We start from the raw sequence: 18,500 nt of genomic DNA on the forward strand, positions 1-18,500 counted from the left end.
TGGAAAGCCTCTCACTTTTCCAAACCACCACATCCATAAAAACTCCCAATCTGCGTTTTTTCTTTGTTTGTTTTTAACACTAATCAAATACAACTGAATCAAGTAGCAAAAGCTATCCACTGTTACACAGTACCTTTCTGCTTAGTTTTGCTTCAATAAATCTGAACACCATTAATACAATTGCATTAAATTTTCTTGTTTTCTCCCGAATCCCACCTCTTTTTTTTCAGGAGGAAGCCCATTTGCAAACAATTTTCGTGCATGCAGTCACTAGTACTTAGCAGCTAACATGAATGGCAACTTGTTATAACAAAGAAAAGAACAAGCAAGCAGCAGAGAAGCTATTATACTTACCAATCATTGCAGTTTTGCATTCAGATGAGCAGCAAGACAGATGCAAGATTTCTACAATTGCAGGCAGAGTTTAGCATTCAAAAAAAACTTTAAAGTATTCCTCAGAAAAAACCTCAGACAACATACCTTCTCGCTGAGGTCTATGGGAAGCCATTGGTAGTCCCTCATGAGGTGCTGTGGTTCGTTCTAGCAAACTGGTCTCATTACTTGACATGCAGTCACTATGGGAAAAGTCATTCTAAATTGAGAAGGAAAAAAAACAGAAGTGTCTTAATAGAATGTATTATTAGCAAAGCTTGCTCTAAACAGCAAAAATTACAAAAAAAATAAAGTTCCTTATTTGATATTCTACAGGAGAAAAACATGAATCTCTAGACAGTTGCAAGAAGGTGGTCACTAGCCATTTCAGTTCTTACTTTTTTATTTATTTACTAAATGTCGGCTATAACCTGCAACGTTTCGCTGACTTTATTTTAAAAACAGAATAGGGTGGAGGACAGATCATGCGCCTTTAGGGTATCTCACGCTGGACAACTGGAGATCATCAGCTTAGAACTTCAGAGCTAATTTACTCCTAGTATGAACTCTTTCAATTACTAACTGGTGAAGTCATCTACCCACTACACTCTAAACATAGTCTCCTCAATTATATTCATATCCTGATTTTTCATCCTGCCACCTCTTCTACATAGGAAATCATGAACTGTTTGGACAGTCTGTCAGGACATAGGGTCCTAACAGCTAAATCCATGCAGCTCTTACTAACTGAACATTCAGAATGCAACCACTTGCCATCAACACCCTCTCTTCCATAGAGAAAAGGGCAGACTGAAAGCTCATCTCCCCCTACATTTGCATGCAGACTTCAAAATTACATGGCAAGAATTACTACTGTTTTAACACAGTGCATAACGGGGCATAGAACAGGAAGCTGAGGTGCTCGAGTGTGTCCAAAGAAGAGCAACGAAGCTGGTGAAGGGTTTAGAGAACAAGTCCTAAGAGGAGCAGCTGAGCAACCTGAAAGGAGGTCGTAGGGAGGTGGGTGTTGGTCTCTTCTCCCAAGTAACAAGTGACAGGACAAGAGGAAAACAGCCTCAAGTTGCATCAGGGGAGGTTTACATTAGATATTAGGAAAAATTTTTTCACCCAAAAGGTTATCAAGCATTGGAACAGGCTGCCCAGGGAAGTGGTTGAGTCACCATCCCTGGAGGTATTTAAAAAACATGTACATGTGGCACTTAGGGGCATGGTTTAGTAGCGGACTTGGCAGTGTAAGGTTTACGGCTGGACTTGATGATCTTAAAGGTCTTTTCCAATCTAAACAATTCCATGATTCTATGAAATCACACAAGACAGATAACATGGACAGATAAGTAAGACAAGAAAGAACAAACTAGGCTAACTACTACAGAAAAGTACTAGATGAGCATGGACTTCGAGTGGTTTCTCTAGGGTAACAAGAATCTATATAATTTTCCCCAGATTAAGATAAAACATTAATATATCAATTTACATGTTCTTCAATGACCAGGTCTTGTTAAAAAAACACAAACTGACCAACCAAGCTAAAATTCAGAAATGTTTTAAAGCATCCAGTAACTTTAGATGCAACTGTTTTTGCCAGTTGATCAGTGTAATTCCATGTTTCAAGAAGTGACACACTGCATTAAAAATATACATTTACAAAGAACTACGAAATGCTGGAAGTTGCTAGCAAGTTTCTAGATTAATCTATTTTAAGTGAGGCACTTCTATTTATCTGCTACAAGTAGTATAACTTATGAGCCTAGCAAGTACCTAAATACCATCAGTATGTAAATACTATATTGATGGTAGCAGCAGCACAGAGAGGGAGAGAAGGCAGTTCTCTGTTTAGCACCACAAAGCAACCAAATACTGTTTTTCATTAAGTACTGGAAGCTAAAACAGAGGGTAGGTTTCCTGGGAAAGCTTTCAAAAGAAGCAAGTTAAATAGAGGACATTCAACGCACCACAAATATTAGCAACTGGTATAAATGAAAACTAGAAGGTAAACAAATATCTATCTTATTAGTAGTTCTATCAAACTAATAAAATTCCTAGGAAAAATGGATACTTTTTGGAGTAGGTGTAACTGAAAGTTCAAAGTCTGTTCCTCTCATTCAGGATAAAGAACATTGCACCTTCATAAAAGATTGATAAAGGAAAAATATACATCTTCAGACAGTAGTCATTTTTTAAATATAGGAAGCATAAGATTCTGGAAATAAGTGCCAGGATACACGTTTGCTTGTGTGTTTGATTTTTCCTGAAGGACTTGTGCAACGCGATGGGACAAACCAGCAGCCAAGACAAGTTATCTTGTTTGGTATAGAGGGCCCCAAGACTGTCACAAAAGGCAGAGCAGAATAAGGAAGCACAGAGGTGTCAAAAGATATCAGAATCCCCTTGTAGTTCATGAACTCTTCAATTAACTTCTTCAGATTTGACACATGTACCAACTAAAGCTTGCTTCATCTTACTAAACCACCTTTACATCATCTGTAGCGTAGGTATGAACTGCGGCGACTCCTAACAATACATTCAACACATCTAAGCCCCAGTAAGCACACAGGCATCAAGCCTGCCCTGAGCATACTATTAATCTAACTTTCATCAGTCACATCAACAGCAGTACACAACCAGCAAGTGAACATCTGTGTGTGTGCCTTTAGACTGCACTACAGATGGTCTGAGGAACTGAAAGACATTTTAGCTACATTTCATCCACATAAGTGTACAGTTTGTATTCTACTGCGTGTCAGTAATTTCAGGTTACAAAGCAATGAGACTTAAAATATAGAGCATGCTTTGTTTCCTCAAGATAAAACTCACACCAGTCTCTAGTCACTCAGTAAACAGTCTCAGCAAATTTAACTGATCAAAACAGTATTTCATGCTTCAAGCACTTAATAAATTATGAGTGTAATGTCAGATTTGGAATAAGAAAGGAAAATAGTTGTTAATCAATGAGACTGCATTTTAAAAGCTTTAGCGAATTTCTAAGTTTAGTTTAATTTAAAAAAAAAAAGAAAACAAAACACAAGCATGCTCTGGTGAGAGCCACTTTCAGATCTCTTCAAAACTCCCATTGATACTGTTTTGTCAGACATTTAATAATAACTGTGGACATCACCAAACCCAATGCACTTCTCCTGGTCATGCATTATTCACAAAACCGCTGGCATTTAAGCATTAAAAGTTACCCTGTTAAAACTGTGATTAACTGAAGACTGTCCATAAAAACAACTACTACTATGATTACCTGGCTGTGTCCAAACTATGGAACCTAACGAGTTTAGCACATATTTTGGTATGAGAGTAAATATCTTCCTGACATGAAATCAAACAACTAAATCAAGATTTCTGGAGAAGGTCAATGTCAATTATCTGGCAGAGGTAACATCTTCCTTCAACTACAGCCACATGCTTTCCAAAAGCAGCTTTGACATCTTTCTTCCAGACTGCATACAGAAAACGACAGACATATGGATGAAGTCTGACAGAGGCTCTCAAACTATTCAATTTCTTTTACTTTTCTAAGATGTCTTTTTCCACCCCTGAAATCATGATCATAAGAGCTGAAGGCAGTGCTTCATTCATTTTAAGGAACAAGCTAAGACTTCCACTCAATCAGTTACTTTTTAAAAAAAAATCAGAAATTGATCTAAAACCAATCAAATTTGAAGTCAGACCTCCTTCTGCATTCAAAGTCAGGCCATTTGTTTTGATTAATGGAAAAGTAAATTACCGTCTATTCCAATAAATAATTGCTAGTTAAGAAGTCAAAGAAATTGTGAGCAGTTTTTAGAAGAGAAGTGTGGAAATAAGATTTACTTCAAAGATGTATTCATGTCAAAGAAGCATTAAATATTGCTGCTACACCTCCTAATACTAGAAAACTGCTTCTTGCCTAGCGTATACATCATCTTTGTAACAGTATTTGAATATTTTTTTACAGAATTATTCTAGAATGGTTACTTTTCTATCCACGGCAGTGTTCTGTACCAGGCGAACTACATCCACACTTGAAGGCTCCCTCTAAATTGCAAAATATTATGTGGTTCAAACCTGTATTTAAACAAGCCCCGACATCAATGATTTCATAAATCATCATAACTGTAAAAAAGTTTGTCACTTATTCACTCAAAAAATTCTTCACCTAGAAAGTTAAACCAGTAATATGTACTGTGTGTATTCTGTGAATGATAGCTTTCACAATACCTAGCGGAATGCAGGAGACAGGCAGTAGGTAATCCAGGGCAGTCATAGCTTTACCTTACAGCCTGCAAGGGTTGTTTCTGTGCCAGCTCCAGATCCTACCTTTAGCTGCACTGCAACTCTTCACATTTGTTGTTAGCTACCATGACAGTCCTGCCTCAAACACTCACAAGTAACTAAAATACAACTGGCACTGTCAGAGTGGACAACTCTAGCATGCAAAAGACTGGAAAGTTAAGAAAGTCTGTAGGGTCAATGAAAAGTGAGAGTGACACTGTGAGTTGTTTCCTGGTGCCAGTCACACCACAAACACAAGTCCTTTAAAACTAGGTATGCTGCTGAGGAGTTCCTGTTGACAGTCACACTGCACAGCGCTAATTGTGCTAGTCACTTCCTGTCAATGAATAAAATATATTCACACAACACACGCAAGTGTAAGGTTAATGCTTTCACAAGCCTTTGTCACTGTAAGGCTTTCATATACAAAGATTCACTGCAGCTCATAGTGCTGTGGCTATACAGTGAAGCAAGAAACGTGGGTGGCCCCAAAACCAGCTGCCAGATAACTAGTTTGATAATCGCACAGATCTTTGTGATGGGCTAGAGGATTAACTACATTTCTCCTTGAAAGTGAAATGAGATAAGAGAATGCTCTATAAAATTATCTGCTCTCACAATCTAGACCAGAATTTATCATCCAACACATCTTTCCTCATATGGTTGAAAGTCAAGTACCATATTAAAAAAAAACACCTACCACTTGATATGTTTTCCATGACTGTAAAGAGAAGCACCAAATGTCTAAAGCAGAGAGCCATCCTGCTCGGCAGGATGCTGTTCTGTATAACTGATGTAGGTGAGCTGAGCAAATCTCAGCTAGTCTACACATGACAGATGTCCAAACTCTGCCTTCTATTAACATAGATAGCTGATCAAAAAACGTCATGCTGGTATTGGTTTGGCAATATGTAATGAAATCTGTTATTAGATAGCCTTCTAATCATCATGAGCAAGTGACTGATGCACGTAAGTCTTCTGATGTTTGCATTACACTTCCATCAAAGAACTATTAATGCATCAGCTTTGATGAGCACTAACAAGGGAAACCTGCCTACAGCAGCTGGACAGCTTCATTAGTTCTATATGTCCAAATACGAAAGCTTATTTTTCTGCAGGACTTCAGTAAATGTGCTGTTAGGGACAGCACTACTTAGCCTTGCAGGCTGTGTAGATGTAAACTGGCACGGCTCATTCATTCATATACAAGTAGGAACTGGCAAACAAAATCAGATGGAAGAAGGCATCTTGAACAAATCAAGGTCATGATCATGACTTATCAACCACAGCATCTGTACCTTAGAGAAATTTGAGTGATGTCAGAATAATCATTAATTAACATGGTGCTAGTTACAAGCCCAAAGCCATGCCTTGCTTAAAACAATACTTACAAGCTCCCACCCTTACTGCTTTACAACTGCGATACATGGATATATAGTTACGTAGCTATGTCAGAACAAAGGCTAAACATCACTGCTTAAGCAGCAATAATCAGCTGAAAGTGCACATGTACTTGTGTGCTGCTGATCCCTCTCTTGATGACAACAGCAGCAAAGAGGAAGCCTTACTCAAGACTGTGTGCAACTATATCTACACCCTATCACCTAATTCTTGCTGTGGCTTGGACATAGGGATATATACACACACACCCCACAATGGGTTAAAAACTGGCTGGAGGGCTGAGCCCAAAGAGTTGTACTGAATAGAGTTAAATCCAGTTGGTGGCTGGTCACAAGCGGTGTTCCCCAGGGCTGGGTACTGGAGTGAGTTCTGTTTATCTGTCTTTATCAACAATCTGGATGAGGGGATTGAGTGCTCCCTCAGCAAATTTGCAGATGACACCAAATTGGGGAGGAGTGTCGATCTGCTCAAGGGTAGGAAGGCTCTGCAGAGGGATCTGCACAGGCTGTAATAATGGGCCAAGGTGAACTGTATGAGGTTCAACAAGGCCAAGTGCCAGGTCCTGCACTTCAGCCACAACAACCCCATGCAAAGCTACAGGCTTGGGGAAGAGTGGCTGGAAAGCTGCCCCGTGGAAAGGGACCTGGGGTGCTGGTTGACAGCTGGCTGAACATGAGCCAGCATTGTGTCCAGGTGGCCAAGAGGACCAACAGCATTCTGGCTTGCATCAGGAACAGTGTGGCCAGCCAGGAGTAGGGAAGTGATTGTGCCTCTGTACTTGGCACTGATGAGGCTGCACCTCAAATACTGTGTCCAGTTTTGGGCCCCTCAGTACAAGATGTTGAGTTGCTGGAGCATGTCCAGAGAAGGGCAGTGAAGCTGGTGAGGGGTCGGAGCACACGTCCTATGAGGAGCAGCTGAGGGAACTGGGATTGTTTAGCCTGGAGAAAAGGAGGCTGAGGGGAGACCTCATTGCTCTTTACAGCTACCTGAAAGGAGGATGTAGTGAGGTGGGTGTTGGTCTCTTCTCCTAAGTAAGAAGTGACAGAATGAAAGAAAATGGCCTCAAGTTGCACCAGGGGAAGTTTTGATTGCATATTAGGAAACACTTCTTTACTGAAAGAGTGGTCAGGCACTGGAACAGGCTGCCCAGGGAAGTGGTGGAGTCACCATCCCTGGAGGTGTTTCAAAGAACACGTAGATGTAGCACTTCAGGACACAGTTTAGTAGGCATGGTGGTGTTAGGTTGACGGTTGGACTTTATGATCCAAGAGGTCTTTTCCAACCTTAAACATTCTATGATTTTATGATATAACATTAATGCCATCTTATACTTAAATGGAAATCCAGCACATGCATTTAGTACTCACAAATGCAAACATACAGGGCAGCAATGCTTTCAAATATGTTTAATGTTGACAACTGTTGATGAAACAGATTGTCTCCCGTGAAAAAATATCCACTGGTGTCTTGCATAAGCTGCTAGCCACATGCAAGATCAAAACTGAATACAACTGCCCAACTGACATTGCTGCTAAGTTACACTTCAGTTTGCAAGCTTTCAACTATGCAATAGCACTGTCCAATTGATTTGAGATGCAGAGAGCTGTTCTACAAGACGAAGAACAGAATCAGCCTCACGATCTAAGACCATGAAGGTCTACTAAATGATATGTCTTTGGCCACAGCCAACAAACAATGTAAATACTTCCTTGTTAACTTATCTTTTCACATGCAGAATCAACCTCCAGAACAATAATGCTTATTCCACATAGAATCACAGGCTGAAGAAACGGGCTGACAGGAACCTCACATAGTTCAACAAGGGGAAGCACGAAGTCCTACCTCCTGGGGAGGAACAACTATGTGCACTACACAAGCTGGGGCCTAACCAGCTAGAAAGTGGCTTTGCAGAAAAGAACCTATATTTATAGAAACGTATATATATACACACACACACCTGAAGGGAGGGTGCAAAGAGGATGGCGACAGGCTTTTTCAGTGGTAATCAGTGACAGGATCAGAGCAATGTGCACAAACTGAAACACAGGAGATTCCCTCTGAACATCAGGAAACGCTTTTTTACTGTGAGGGTGACTAAGCACTGTCACAGCTTGCCTAGAGAGGTTGTGGAGTCTCCATCCTTGAAGATACTCAAAAGCTCTCTAGATACAGTCCTGGGCAACTCACTATAGGTGGCCCTGCTTAAGCCTAGGGGTGGGGTGGTAGACAAGATGACCTCCAGGGGTCCCAGCCAACCTCAGCCACTTTGTGGTTCTGTGACATAAAATCCCATAATATGCTAAATAAAAGCCTGACTGACTGAACATATGGTTCAAATGGATAATCTGCAACTGCCCTATTAACTCATATCTAGTAAGCTGGACGGCATAGACAGAACGCACAATTGCTCAAGACCACTTTAAGGCATATTTTTTTAGTAAAACTATTTTAACAGCTCACCTGTAAGAGGCAGCAACAAAACACTGCGAGGGAGACAGAAACCTTTTGAAAAAACATCAGCTGACTCAGGGAGGAAAAGCACACCACATGACAGCTTCTGCAACCACATACTGACCAACTTGTAGCACTGTGAAATCACAACAATTTTGAAACAAAGGGCATACCAACCTCTTACACAGCATTAACAACTTCAGCTATCAAGGCCTCTGGCAACTACACTTAAAGTACCAGACATTTCAGCTACAGCAATGATTTTCAGTGCTGGGGGAATACCACACCTGTGTTTGCTAGAAACATAGTGCGTTCCTTCTCTAAGTCTTATCTGCGTCCGAGCTTTTAACTGGACTTAAACCACAGTTTCAGTCCAACCTAGCTAGCCCATGACAAAGTAAAGAACCTGAAGGTAAAGCCAGCAATGCAACAGTTTAGATCACCAGCTGGCTGCTTGTCCAACAACTTAGTTTAATTTCAGTACTGTCACAACTGTCTGGTGAGTGATTAAGAAGATTACTTGAATGTATTAGTTTAGACTGAATACAAAAAAAAAAAAAATTCTCACAACAGCCTGGAGTGACAGAAAGATTCAGAAAAACAGCTGCCCCTTAGGAGTGGTTCACTGAAGTACAAGTAGTACTGAGAGAAGATGATGCCTTCATTACTACTTTTAACTACTAGCAGAGGGTAATATGTCATTTTGTCAAATTCTTGAACTCAAGAGGTCTAAGCAGCATAGTTTAAAAGTATTCTTTCAAGTATGACCGTTGAAATAACAGAAAATCTCTCTGTCATGTTCTTATCTCACTCTTAATACACTTCCCAAGTCATTAAATCTCCTTTCAGTACTAAAAGTATTTCTACTTTCTTCTCCCAAAAAGGACAAGATTAAGAAACCATGGAAAGACAAGAAGGCCACAAAGGAATGTAGTTTCCAGCTAGATCTCTGAGCTTATCCTCTGCAAGCTTTGGTCTCTACTAATATAAACCCTTAAGACTTGGAGGATATGGCAGAAATTCACCAAGTCTTGGAGGAAAAGTAGACATTTAGTATTAATTACAGTTAACAGAGAATCAACTGCACTGTTTTCTAGGGCAGCTATGGCTAGACACTGATACGGGCAAGTAAATGAGGTGGCAGAGATTTAAGTAGACAGAATTCTGCAGACTTCAGTGGTTTCACAAATACTGCCATCTTACTGCTTCTGTCTGCATCCTTTTCTACAGCCCTTTAGAAAGAGATGAGTCTCCTTGGTACACCAAGTCCAGCGAGATCCTGATACCTACAAATACGTCAACACTGGGCAACACTCAAAACCAGACCACAGCTTAACAACAGTAACCTAAATGCAAGCATTAGGAAGCCACGGCTACATTTTCAATGCCCCCAGTGGTCATTTAATACATTGGAGAAGAAACTGGCATGGGAAACTGCAAGAGGATTAACCCTGGTATAATGGGACTGGGCAAGGCTACAAACTTGTCTTGTCCTAACACCTCATATTTAGAGCTAACAACTAAAACAACTGAGTGAAAGTTTTTACTCCGCAGCTTCCTGGAGCATTAGCATGCGCATTTAGACAGAGATCTTTCACTTTAGGCATTGTCTTTTATCTAGTTCAGACTTCTTTTCGAGAAGACTTCCAGTAATGTTTCTGGAAATCCTTAACTCCTATGTGGAGTCTTCACTGAAGAAGCCAGAATACATTTTTTCTCAGTATGCAAAATTTGTAAAATATCACTATCTTCCTGGAGTGTACCACCATTCAAAAGATCTTTGCTGAGAGTAAAATTAACATTTTTAATCTTTCTATCTCTTATTATCCTCTCTCTCTTATTTAAACCAGACTCTGAAGACACACCTTCCCCTATACCCAGCTCTACGACACTAAAGAGTACACTGCAGCTTCAAAATAGGATTGCCTGTATTTTTGCTCACACAGAGCTCTTAGATTCTAAAATTACGTTCTACCTACCTTGTTCCGCTGCAAGTCACTGAAGATCAATCATAAAAGCACTCTTCTAATTTGCAGACAAAATATCCTATAAATAGAAGCCTACTAAGAAAAATACTCTGTAAACAGAAACTTTCCCTTTGTTTCCAAGTAGAGACTTTTTCTGTAAAGAATCCTCCAGCCAGCTAATTATAACACTATTCAGCAAACCATTATCTCCAGGAGATTGCCTATTTCAATAGAACCTTAGTTCTATTACTGTCAAATACGTCTGATTAAATGCTCCCATGTCTAATGCAAGCCATATTTATTATATGAGCACATACTCAGACCTCCTTCAGCGTTTCAGCACTCTGATCTCAGATCTTGGATGGGATGAAGCAAGATCGGCAATAAAGTCAAATAGCTTTGATATTAGTGCACTTACTAAACAATTATCATCAACACAAGAATTAAGCTGCATTCTGTTACTTAAACCAATATATATAGAGGTATCAGCAGACTCTTTGCACATCAGTGCTTGTTTTATGATTATTGACATTAATCCTGCTGACTTATTCTTATACTTCAACTTTAGATTTAAAGTTCATATTCTGCACAGCTTAATGTATCAATGATTTTTCTTTCCAAAAGGTGTCATTATAGACTACATCTTAATTTAAAAACCTGAAAATAGTATCAAGTGTTTCTACCTTAAGTAAAAAATAAGCATTTCAGAACATCTTCTTAAAGAAACATTTTATGCAATTATAAGCAATCCTGCCTCTGCCCATCCCACTTCCTACAACTTTTGAGTTTGTCAGCCATTTCCAGCTAAATTTGTTAAAATGTATCACTGAGAAATTTTAAGTTCTTACAGGATCATGAAAATGGGAGACGGAAAAGAGCTGCAATCCTATTAAGTCTTTGTCAAGAAGCAACTTTTATGTGAACTCAACCTTATCTGATGGCACAGATCCTACCCAGAAAACAAAATCCCAATCACGGGAAAAAGCAAATTGCTTTACATTCTAGGAAAACACATACAAACTCATTGTAGGTGAACCTCTCAAGTTCTGCTGCTCATTATAGCTAAATGTTACAAGCTTCTCGACACCTCAAACCAAGCCATTTTGTTAGATACACCACAGGCCGTAACACAGTCCTTGCCCTAAGGAATTCAGAATCTAAACTTGAAAAATAAATGACCTGGTTCAATTTAATGTTTGAACTCTATCCTGTGGGCTGATTTCACATCACCATTGCCTGCCATAACTAGGCATTATTTCACCGGTCAGGTGAACAACAGCTCTCCTACCATCTTCAGATTGTCCAGAAGACATGAGCTGTGAGAGCCTGGCAGCGTTAAAGAAGGGAAGACCAGAGCTGAGCTAGCAGCCTCTCTGCACAAAACTTCTCCTGTGGTTTATCTGTTCGAAAAACCGGGCACACCACAGCCCCTCTCGGACAGGCCGTGCTTGCGGCAAAGCATTCCCGCAACGACCCCGAGGCCCTCCCACGCCCTGTGCTCTCCCTTCGGGAAAAGGCCTGTGGGACCCCCAGCGTTCCGGGCGGAGTCCGCTCCTCAGACCAAGGCCCGGCCGGACCCCAGGGGCGCAGCGGGCGGGGTCACCGGGGCGCTCCAGGCCCACGGCAGCGGGCGGCACGCGCCGGCACGCTGCCTTCCCATTGGGCGGCCGTGAGCGTGGGCCCCCTCCAACCTCCGGGGGCGGCGCGCGATTAGCCCCACGCGCCACTACGTCGGTGCGGAACGGCCGAGACCCTTCCCGTTATGCAACAGAGGGCGCCGCCCCTCCCCCGGCGGGACGAAGAGGAAACCGCCCTGCCGGCACGTGACCAGGAGCGCAGGCTCCGCCGCCGCCATCTTGAATGGGGGCGGGAAGCGGCAGTGATCATGAGTCACGGCGTCCCTGCCCGGAGACCGGCTGGCCGGAGACCGGCCCTTTCGCCCCCACTGTGGAGGAGGGCGGAGGGGAACCAGGGCGGTGCCATGATCGATCCGTCCTCCCCGCAAACAAAGCCAGAGGTCGCCCCCTCCCTTCGCCCGGCCGTTCTCCGGGGAGGGCCTGCCGAGCCCTTACGGCGCTCTTAGGGTTCGGGCGCCGCGTCCCCCCCCTTACTGGCCCTTCTGCCCTCGCAGAATCCGTCTGTCTCTGTTTAACGGGGGAGGAGAAAGTTCCAGTCCTCCTTTTAGGTGCGGCCATTGCCAAACCAGACAGGCCGCGCCTGCTCCGGGCACTCACTGGAAGGGCGCAGGGCACGGCGAACAGCACACGGGTGGGAGGTGAGGCTGCTTGTACTGGGCTGCTGCTGGCCACAGAGGCGGTGATAGCCAGAGAGGGAGCCCAGCCCTCTGACCCACGACCACCCGAAGAAAAATTCCAAGAGGTCTTTATGGACCGTTTTAGTTCACAGACGCAGAGCCCTGAAGGCACTTAAACTTCAGAGAGTAAAGTAGGATAAAAAGCCTGTGGACACCTAAAAGCATTTTAAATCAAGGCCTGTTTAACATTACAGCTGCATTTTGCCAGGGAAGTCTTCAACAGTGCTACTAACTCAGTTTCCTCCAGTATCTTACCTGCAAGGGTCCCACCGTCCCTGTGAACATGGACTGAAAATACTCAGTAGAAACCCATTAATCCCTCTGTTCCCTGCAGCCATTATTTCCCAGCGCTGTGCTGTATTTATAGTTTAACCATTAAGAAAGGGAAAAAAAATCCTACAGAAGGGATGCCGTTTCAGTCCTATGTGGACTAGGGACTATGTGATATGCGTGTTCAGCCAAGCCGACTTGGGTCTCTCTGTGTTCCCTGAGTAAACGACACCACCACAACTTGGAAGGCTGCTTTTACGCTGAAGCCAGAATGCTGCACAAACCAGACTTCAATTCCAGTAGTTCATGAGAGCCTGATCTCCGAATGCATCTGGTGGGACACACTGAGCAGCTACAAACCCATGTGCCAGTTTCAGGCAGGAAGTATGTTTCTAGTTATTAGCACTTCAAACCCAGCAAGAACAGTGTCCAGTCTTACCACTTCCTGCAATTAGATCTTCTCCCCCTAAAGATGGACTTCCAGGATCCATCTGGGGATAGAGCTAGACTTGATGCAGGTCACTGAGCCAGAATAAACACTTTTTGGACTTAAGCTACGAATTTATTATGATTTCAGTACCGTAACATCTACCCACTAGTTTATGACCTGCCAAATGTGCTTTGGCCTTAAAATGATACAAGCGTTTACTTAATCTATTTGAAGGCTTAGAAATTCATCCCTGTCTCCTCAAGAGCATATCCCATCTTTACCAAACTGAAAAAGGGGCCACTCCTTTCCCACGGCTGGCAGTGTAAAACAGTTTCTAGGAGTGGCTGAATTGGACAGCACTGCAAAGAAACTTAGAAACAAAATCCAAAAGACTCAGACCTTACTGTTTTGTACCTTTTTCTATCGAGTACCCAATGAAAACCTGGTGTGTTGAACAGCATTATGAACACCTATCTTCCAGCCCTTTCTTCCTCTTTGCATGAGAGGCCATCTATAGACCAAAACCTGCAGAGCCCCAAGATGATGGCTTGGTTGCATAGATGGGGCAGATTTTAAAGCCAGTGCTCGCCAAGAGGGCAGCATTGAACGGTACTAGGGGAAAACCTGAGTTTAAACATAGCTGCTGCACAGGAGAATGCTCCAGTGCCACTCACTGGAAGTCCTCACTCTCGATGACAGCCACCTTTGAGCAACAAGTGGCACATCTGCTTTCAAGATGTGCTTTGCTGTTTCCTGACAGCCACCCAGAAAATCAACTTTTCTGTGAACAGAAGCTCCAGTTGTGACATTTTAATTTGCTCCTTCAGCAAAACGATTACCACCCCTTGCCAAATGTCTTCAGCCACCTCACTGCACACAGCTTTTCAGAGAACCAGCATTAGAGCCACTGACCCCCAACTGCTGCTCTGATCCCTGCCAAGTCCAAGCCTAAGTCTCACTGCTGGGCGGGGGGGCGGCAGGTTCCAATAAAAAATAACTTCAGTGCATTCTATTGTTTTAAGTCCCTAGAGAACGCTCTCTTAGGCCGTATGGTTTCTATCTAGCATTATTATTATTTTTACAAATTTAGTCAAGCTGTCGCTTGTACTTCTGCACGGTACAACTTCTTCAGCAGCCTACAGCGTATGAGGCAGCCAGTCAAGCTGTAGCAGTACTTTGCACCCTGCGCTCCAGCAAGGGACCATTCAAAAAGCAGTGCTCCGGAAAGCGTGGCAGGCTAGAAATTCCCTCCCCGATTCTACTATGTCATAGTCAAGCACTGTTACGTCACAACAAGAAATTCGTACTAGAAACTCTACAGTAGCTGTGCGGTGGCCGGGGCCTACGCTGCCCGGAGTGGCGAGCGGGGGGGGGCGGGGAGGGGTAGGACGAGCAACGAGGCGAGAGGGGAGGGGCCATATCCCAATGGGGGGCTTCGGGGAAAGGCAAGCGGCCGCCCTCCGCTCCCAGAAAACTGGGAGGGGGCGAAGGAAGGAGCAGGAAACCGCCCGATGAGATGGCGCAGCGCGAAGCGCCAGGGACGCGGCTTACCTGGGCCTGGTGGCGGCCGAAGCCCTCCTCTTCCTGGTCCCCGCACAAGGCCCTCCGCAGCCGCTCCAGGTGCTCCCGCAGGGTGACCCGCTGGTGGAAGGAAAAGGCCGGGTGCAGCGAAGCCATGGTGAAGAGCAGGAGCAGCTCCTCCTGCGCACCGAAGCCCAGGCCCTGGGCGGCGGGGAGGCTGCCCTGCCCGTTTTCTCCGGCTCCGTCCATCACCATCACCACGTCCTCCTCCTCCTCCTCTTCCTCGGCCCCCTCCTCCTCGGCAGCGCCCGCCTGGGGCCGCCGCGCCGGGCAGCTCTGCAGGATAGAGTCCACCTGGGGCAGGAGGCGGTGGAGGCGGCCGGCGGCCTCGCGGTTCTCAGAGCCCAGCAGGGCCAGGTAAACGATGAGCTTGGAGCGCACGGCCGGGTCGCGGAAGTCGCCGAGCTGCCCAGGGTCGCTGAGCCCGTTGGCCTTCGCCTCCGAGTCGCGGAGGCAGTGGTAGTCCTTGCGAGCCAGGTCTTCCAGGCAGGAGCCCAGGAACCGCAGCTCCAGCGGGTTGCACAGGTCCAGCAGCCCCACCATGAACTCTAACCGCTGCGCCGAGCCCAGCACCAGCCCGAACCACTCGTACACCGTCTCCTTGTCGGTGCGGGCCGCCGCCGAACCGGGCCCGCCGCCGCCCGGAGCGGTAAGCGCGGCGCGGGGGGGCGGCGGGCCAGGCCCAGGCCCCGGTCCCGGCCCCAAGCCGTGCAGCTGGCTCGGCCGCTCCAGCCCGCACCCCCTCCCCGCGGCGGCGACCCCACGGGCCGGCGCCCGGGGCACCTGCTGCAGCTGGAGGTGACAGTCCAGGGCACCGCCGGGCTCCTTCAGCCCCAGCCCCGCGGCTGCCGCCGCCTCTTCCGCCGCCGCCGCCTTGTGGCTCGTCTGCTTCAGGGGCAGCTTCATCTTCAGCATCCTCGGGACAGGGGGGGCGGGAGCATCCGACGGGGCCCGGCCCGGCGGCGGGGAGACGCGTCCAGCGGCGGCGGTCAGGAGGCGCCGCTCATGCTGCCGCGGCCCTGCCGGCGCGAGAGGAGGCGCGCGCAGGGGCAACGGTCCCGGCGTGTGCGCGCGGGGGGGAGTGGGCGGGAGGGTGGGGGAAGGGCGGGCCTCGCTCGCGGCGGCGGCGGCTCCCACAGCGGGTTCCCCCTCCCCCCCTCCTTCCCCGGCGCCCTCGCGAGCGCGCGCGCAGAGGCGGCGGCGGCCGTTGGCGCTCGCGGCCCCGGCCGGCGCGGACTGAGACCCAGCTCGCGGCGGGGGAGGGGGGCAGGGCAGGGGGACACGGCCGGGAGGGGGCGGGCGGAGCGCGCCCCTCCGCCTATCGGCACCGCCGACGTCAGCGCGCTCTCCGGCGTGCGCGGCGCCCGCCGCCGCCGCTGCTGCTGCCGGGGCCTGGGCAGGGCGGTGCTGTGCTGCGCGCGGTGGGCCTGTGGCAGCCGCCTCGCCTGAGGCGGGAGGCGGGGGAGCCGGGTTCCCCTCTGAGGCGCACGGCGGGCACCGGCGCCCAGCTGGTGAATAGGTGGAGGCTGCCTCCTCCGCGGGCCCCGCGGCCCGGCCCAGCGCCGCAGCTCGCTCCCTACCGCCGGTGCCGGTCGCGCTCGGGAGGGGAGCGGCAAGGGCCCGGGCTGACCCCGCTCGGCGGGGGGCGAGCTGGGCGGCTCCCCTGGCCCCAGCCTGGGGGCGGCGGCCGCCGTGGAGCCGTGATCCCCTCCTCCCCACCCCCCGCCCCGCTGTCAGCCGCCTGGCTCGGCGCAGCCCCGCGTGGGCCTGATGAGTTCAGGTACCCAGGCAGAGGGGAACGGCTCACTCCACACCAGCCGAGGAGCAAACCTCCCTGTGTCCCAGCTAAAAGACTTCCCTGAGATAGGGCTGTGCGCCGACTGATGACGGCTTGGGTGCGCAGAGGCGTACGGATTCACCCGTAGCTGGCAGGACTGGGCCCAAAGCTGTACCGCACCGGCGGAACAATGCTGACTACAGAAACGTAGCTGCTACAGGCTTTAACGTTTCTAATGCAATTGAAATTGCTTCTAGTGTAAGATGCCTCGTTTTTAAATTCTTACTGTTACAGTACCGTGGCATTCCACCAGGCAGTTTTACAGTAGGGAAATACAGGGAATATTACAGAAAAAAAAAGTACAGCAAAATGGCTTAGGGATTGTCCATCCTGAAATAGTAGACTTGCTTCCTTCTCATTCCCCCTCTTCTGTTCCCAGCTGTTGCAACCCACGACGATGAAGAGCCTACAATGACAAGATTAAGCAGTAGTCTTGAGTAATCAGAAAGTTGCAATGCTCCTTGCTTCGGTTCCCATACATTTACATAAAGGCAGTATATTTGAAAAAAGAATCAAGTCGGTGGCTTGCAGAACAACACAGTGAAGAATAAAATGTGTTTTAATTACGATTATGCAAAGCAGCATCCCCGAACTGCTTACAGCAACAAAGTATAAATTGCCAATGCTAACTCCCCCTTATCTGTCTGTCCAGAAGCCAATCGTGCCACAGTGAAAGAGCCTGCTTATTAAACAACCAAGTAAGTGTCATGCAGATTATAATTTGTACGCATCACTCAGGTTTGCCACAGAGCAGTCTTGAATAGCGATTATACATGAAACCATTTCCTGCATTTTTATACGTATTGCATTTTAAAAAAGGAAAGGACTAACTTGTAGGTACTGTATGTTAGGTTTATATATTCCTGATTGCTGCTCGATCCTCTTGTAGTAACACAAGTGGACTTGAACCTGCCTCACTGCAGCTGTCCTCGTTCATTAGTGTCATAGCAGCGCTGTCACCTTTGATCCTCGTGGCCTCTGCCAGGATGTGTGGCATCAGGTGTAGTGGGGAGCGGGAAATGAGTCGAGTGCCACCCTTTCATCCCAAACTACCAGTAGTTCTTGTTGGTTCCGGGGCTGGGCAGATGAGGAATAGGCACAGGAAGTCTCACAAGCCCGCTTTATTCTCCTTTATTTTATGCTGTTCACTGGTTAGAGCCTGGCTGGACCTGTGAATTGTTCCAGATCCCTGCAGTTATTAGTCAAAGCAGCTATCATAACACCCCAGGATAATATTTTCTTACATTGTCATTATGAAGTAATAATTCTAGAATTGCAGCAATTCCTATCATTTTCTTGTTACCTTTTTTTTTTTTCAAGGAAAAATTACCGTGACTATCTCAGGGGATGTGCCAAGCTGAAATCATGGAAGCACAGAAACAAGGCCTGAAGTTTCTGCTTAGTAATTTGGACAGATATTTAGTCTGAATAGAGTCTGCAGGATCAGAATTACAATGATCTGAATGTTAGAAATAACATTTCCTAATAAAATGTTCCAAACAGATAACACCACGGACAGTGAAAAAGGAATTTAATCTGGGGCAAGGGGAGGAGGGTGATGACAGAAAGAGAAGGTCCACTGATCCATTCGTAAAT

At 46.3% G+C, this 18,500-nt stretch overlaps 1 protein-coding gene and 1 long non-coding RNA gene across 5 annotated transcripts in view; one reads left to right on the forward strand and one right to left on the reverse strand.

Moving 5' to 3' along the window:
* ZCCHC2 (zinc finger CCHC-type containing 2) overlaps positions 1-16,111 on the reverse strand; it is a 43,398-nt gene extending 27,287 nt beyond the window's left edge. For 2 of the 4 annotated variants that reach the window (XM_086740323.1, XM_086740322.1), the window contains exons 1-2: positions 15,038-16,111; positions 481-592 (exon numbers count right to left, since the gene is read on the reverse strand). In XM_086740323.1, coding sequence (XP_086596449.1) covers positions 481-592; positions 15,038-15,982 — 1,057 coding nt within the window. In that variant the 5' untranslated portion in view covers positions 15,983-16,111. The remainder of the gene's footprint in view (positions 1-480; positions 593-15,037) is intronic. The other 2 variants (XM_086740325.1, XM_086740324.1) reach the window with 1 other exon arrangement.
* Positions 16,112-16,803: 692 nt separating this feature from the next.
* Positions 16,804-18,413, forward strand: LOC147601710 (uncharacterized). The gene is made up of 2 exons (XR_015257641.1): positions 16,804-17,602; positions 18,225-18,413. It is a non-coding gene; the product is annotated as an uncharacterized LOC147601710 (long non-coding RNA).
* Positions 18,414-18,500: the final 87 nt, after the last annotated feature.

This window comes from Chlamydotis macqueenii, chromosome 2 (genome assembly GCF_036417535.1).
Source record: "Chlamydotis macqueenii isolate bChlMac1 chromosome 2, bChlMac1.mat, whole genome shotgun sequence".
In the NCBI taxonomy this organism is placed as follows: Eukaryota; Metazoa; Chordata; class Aves; order Otidiformes; family Otididae; genus Chlamydotis; species Chlamydotis macqueenii.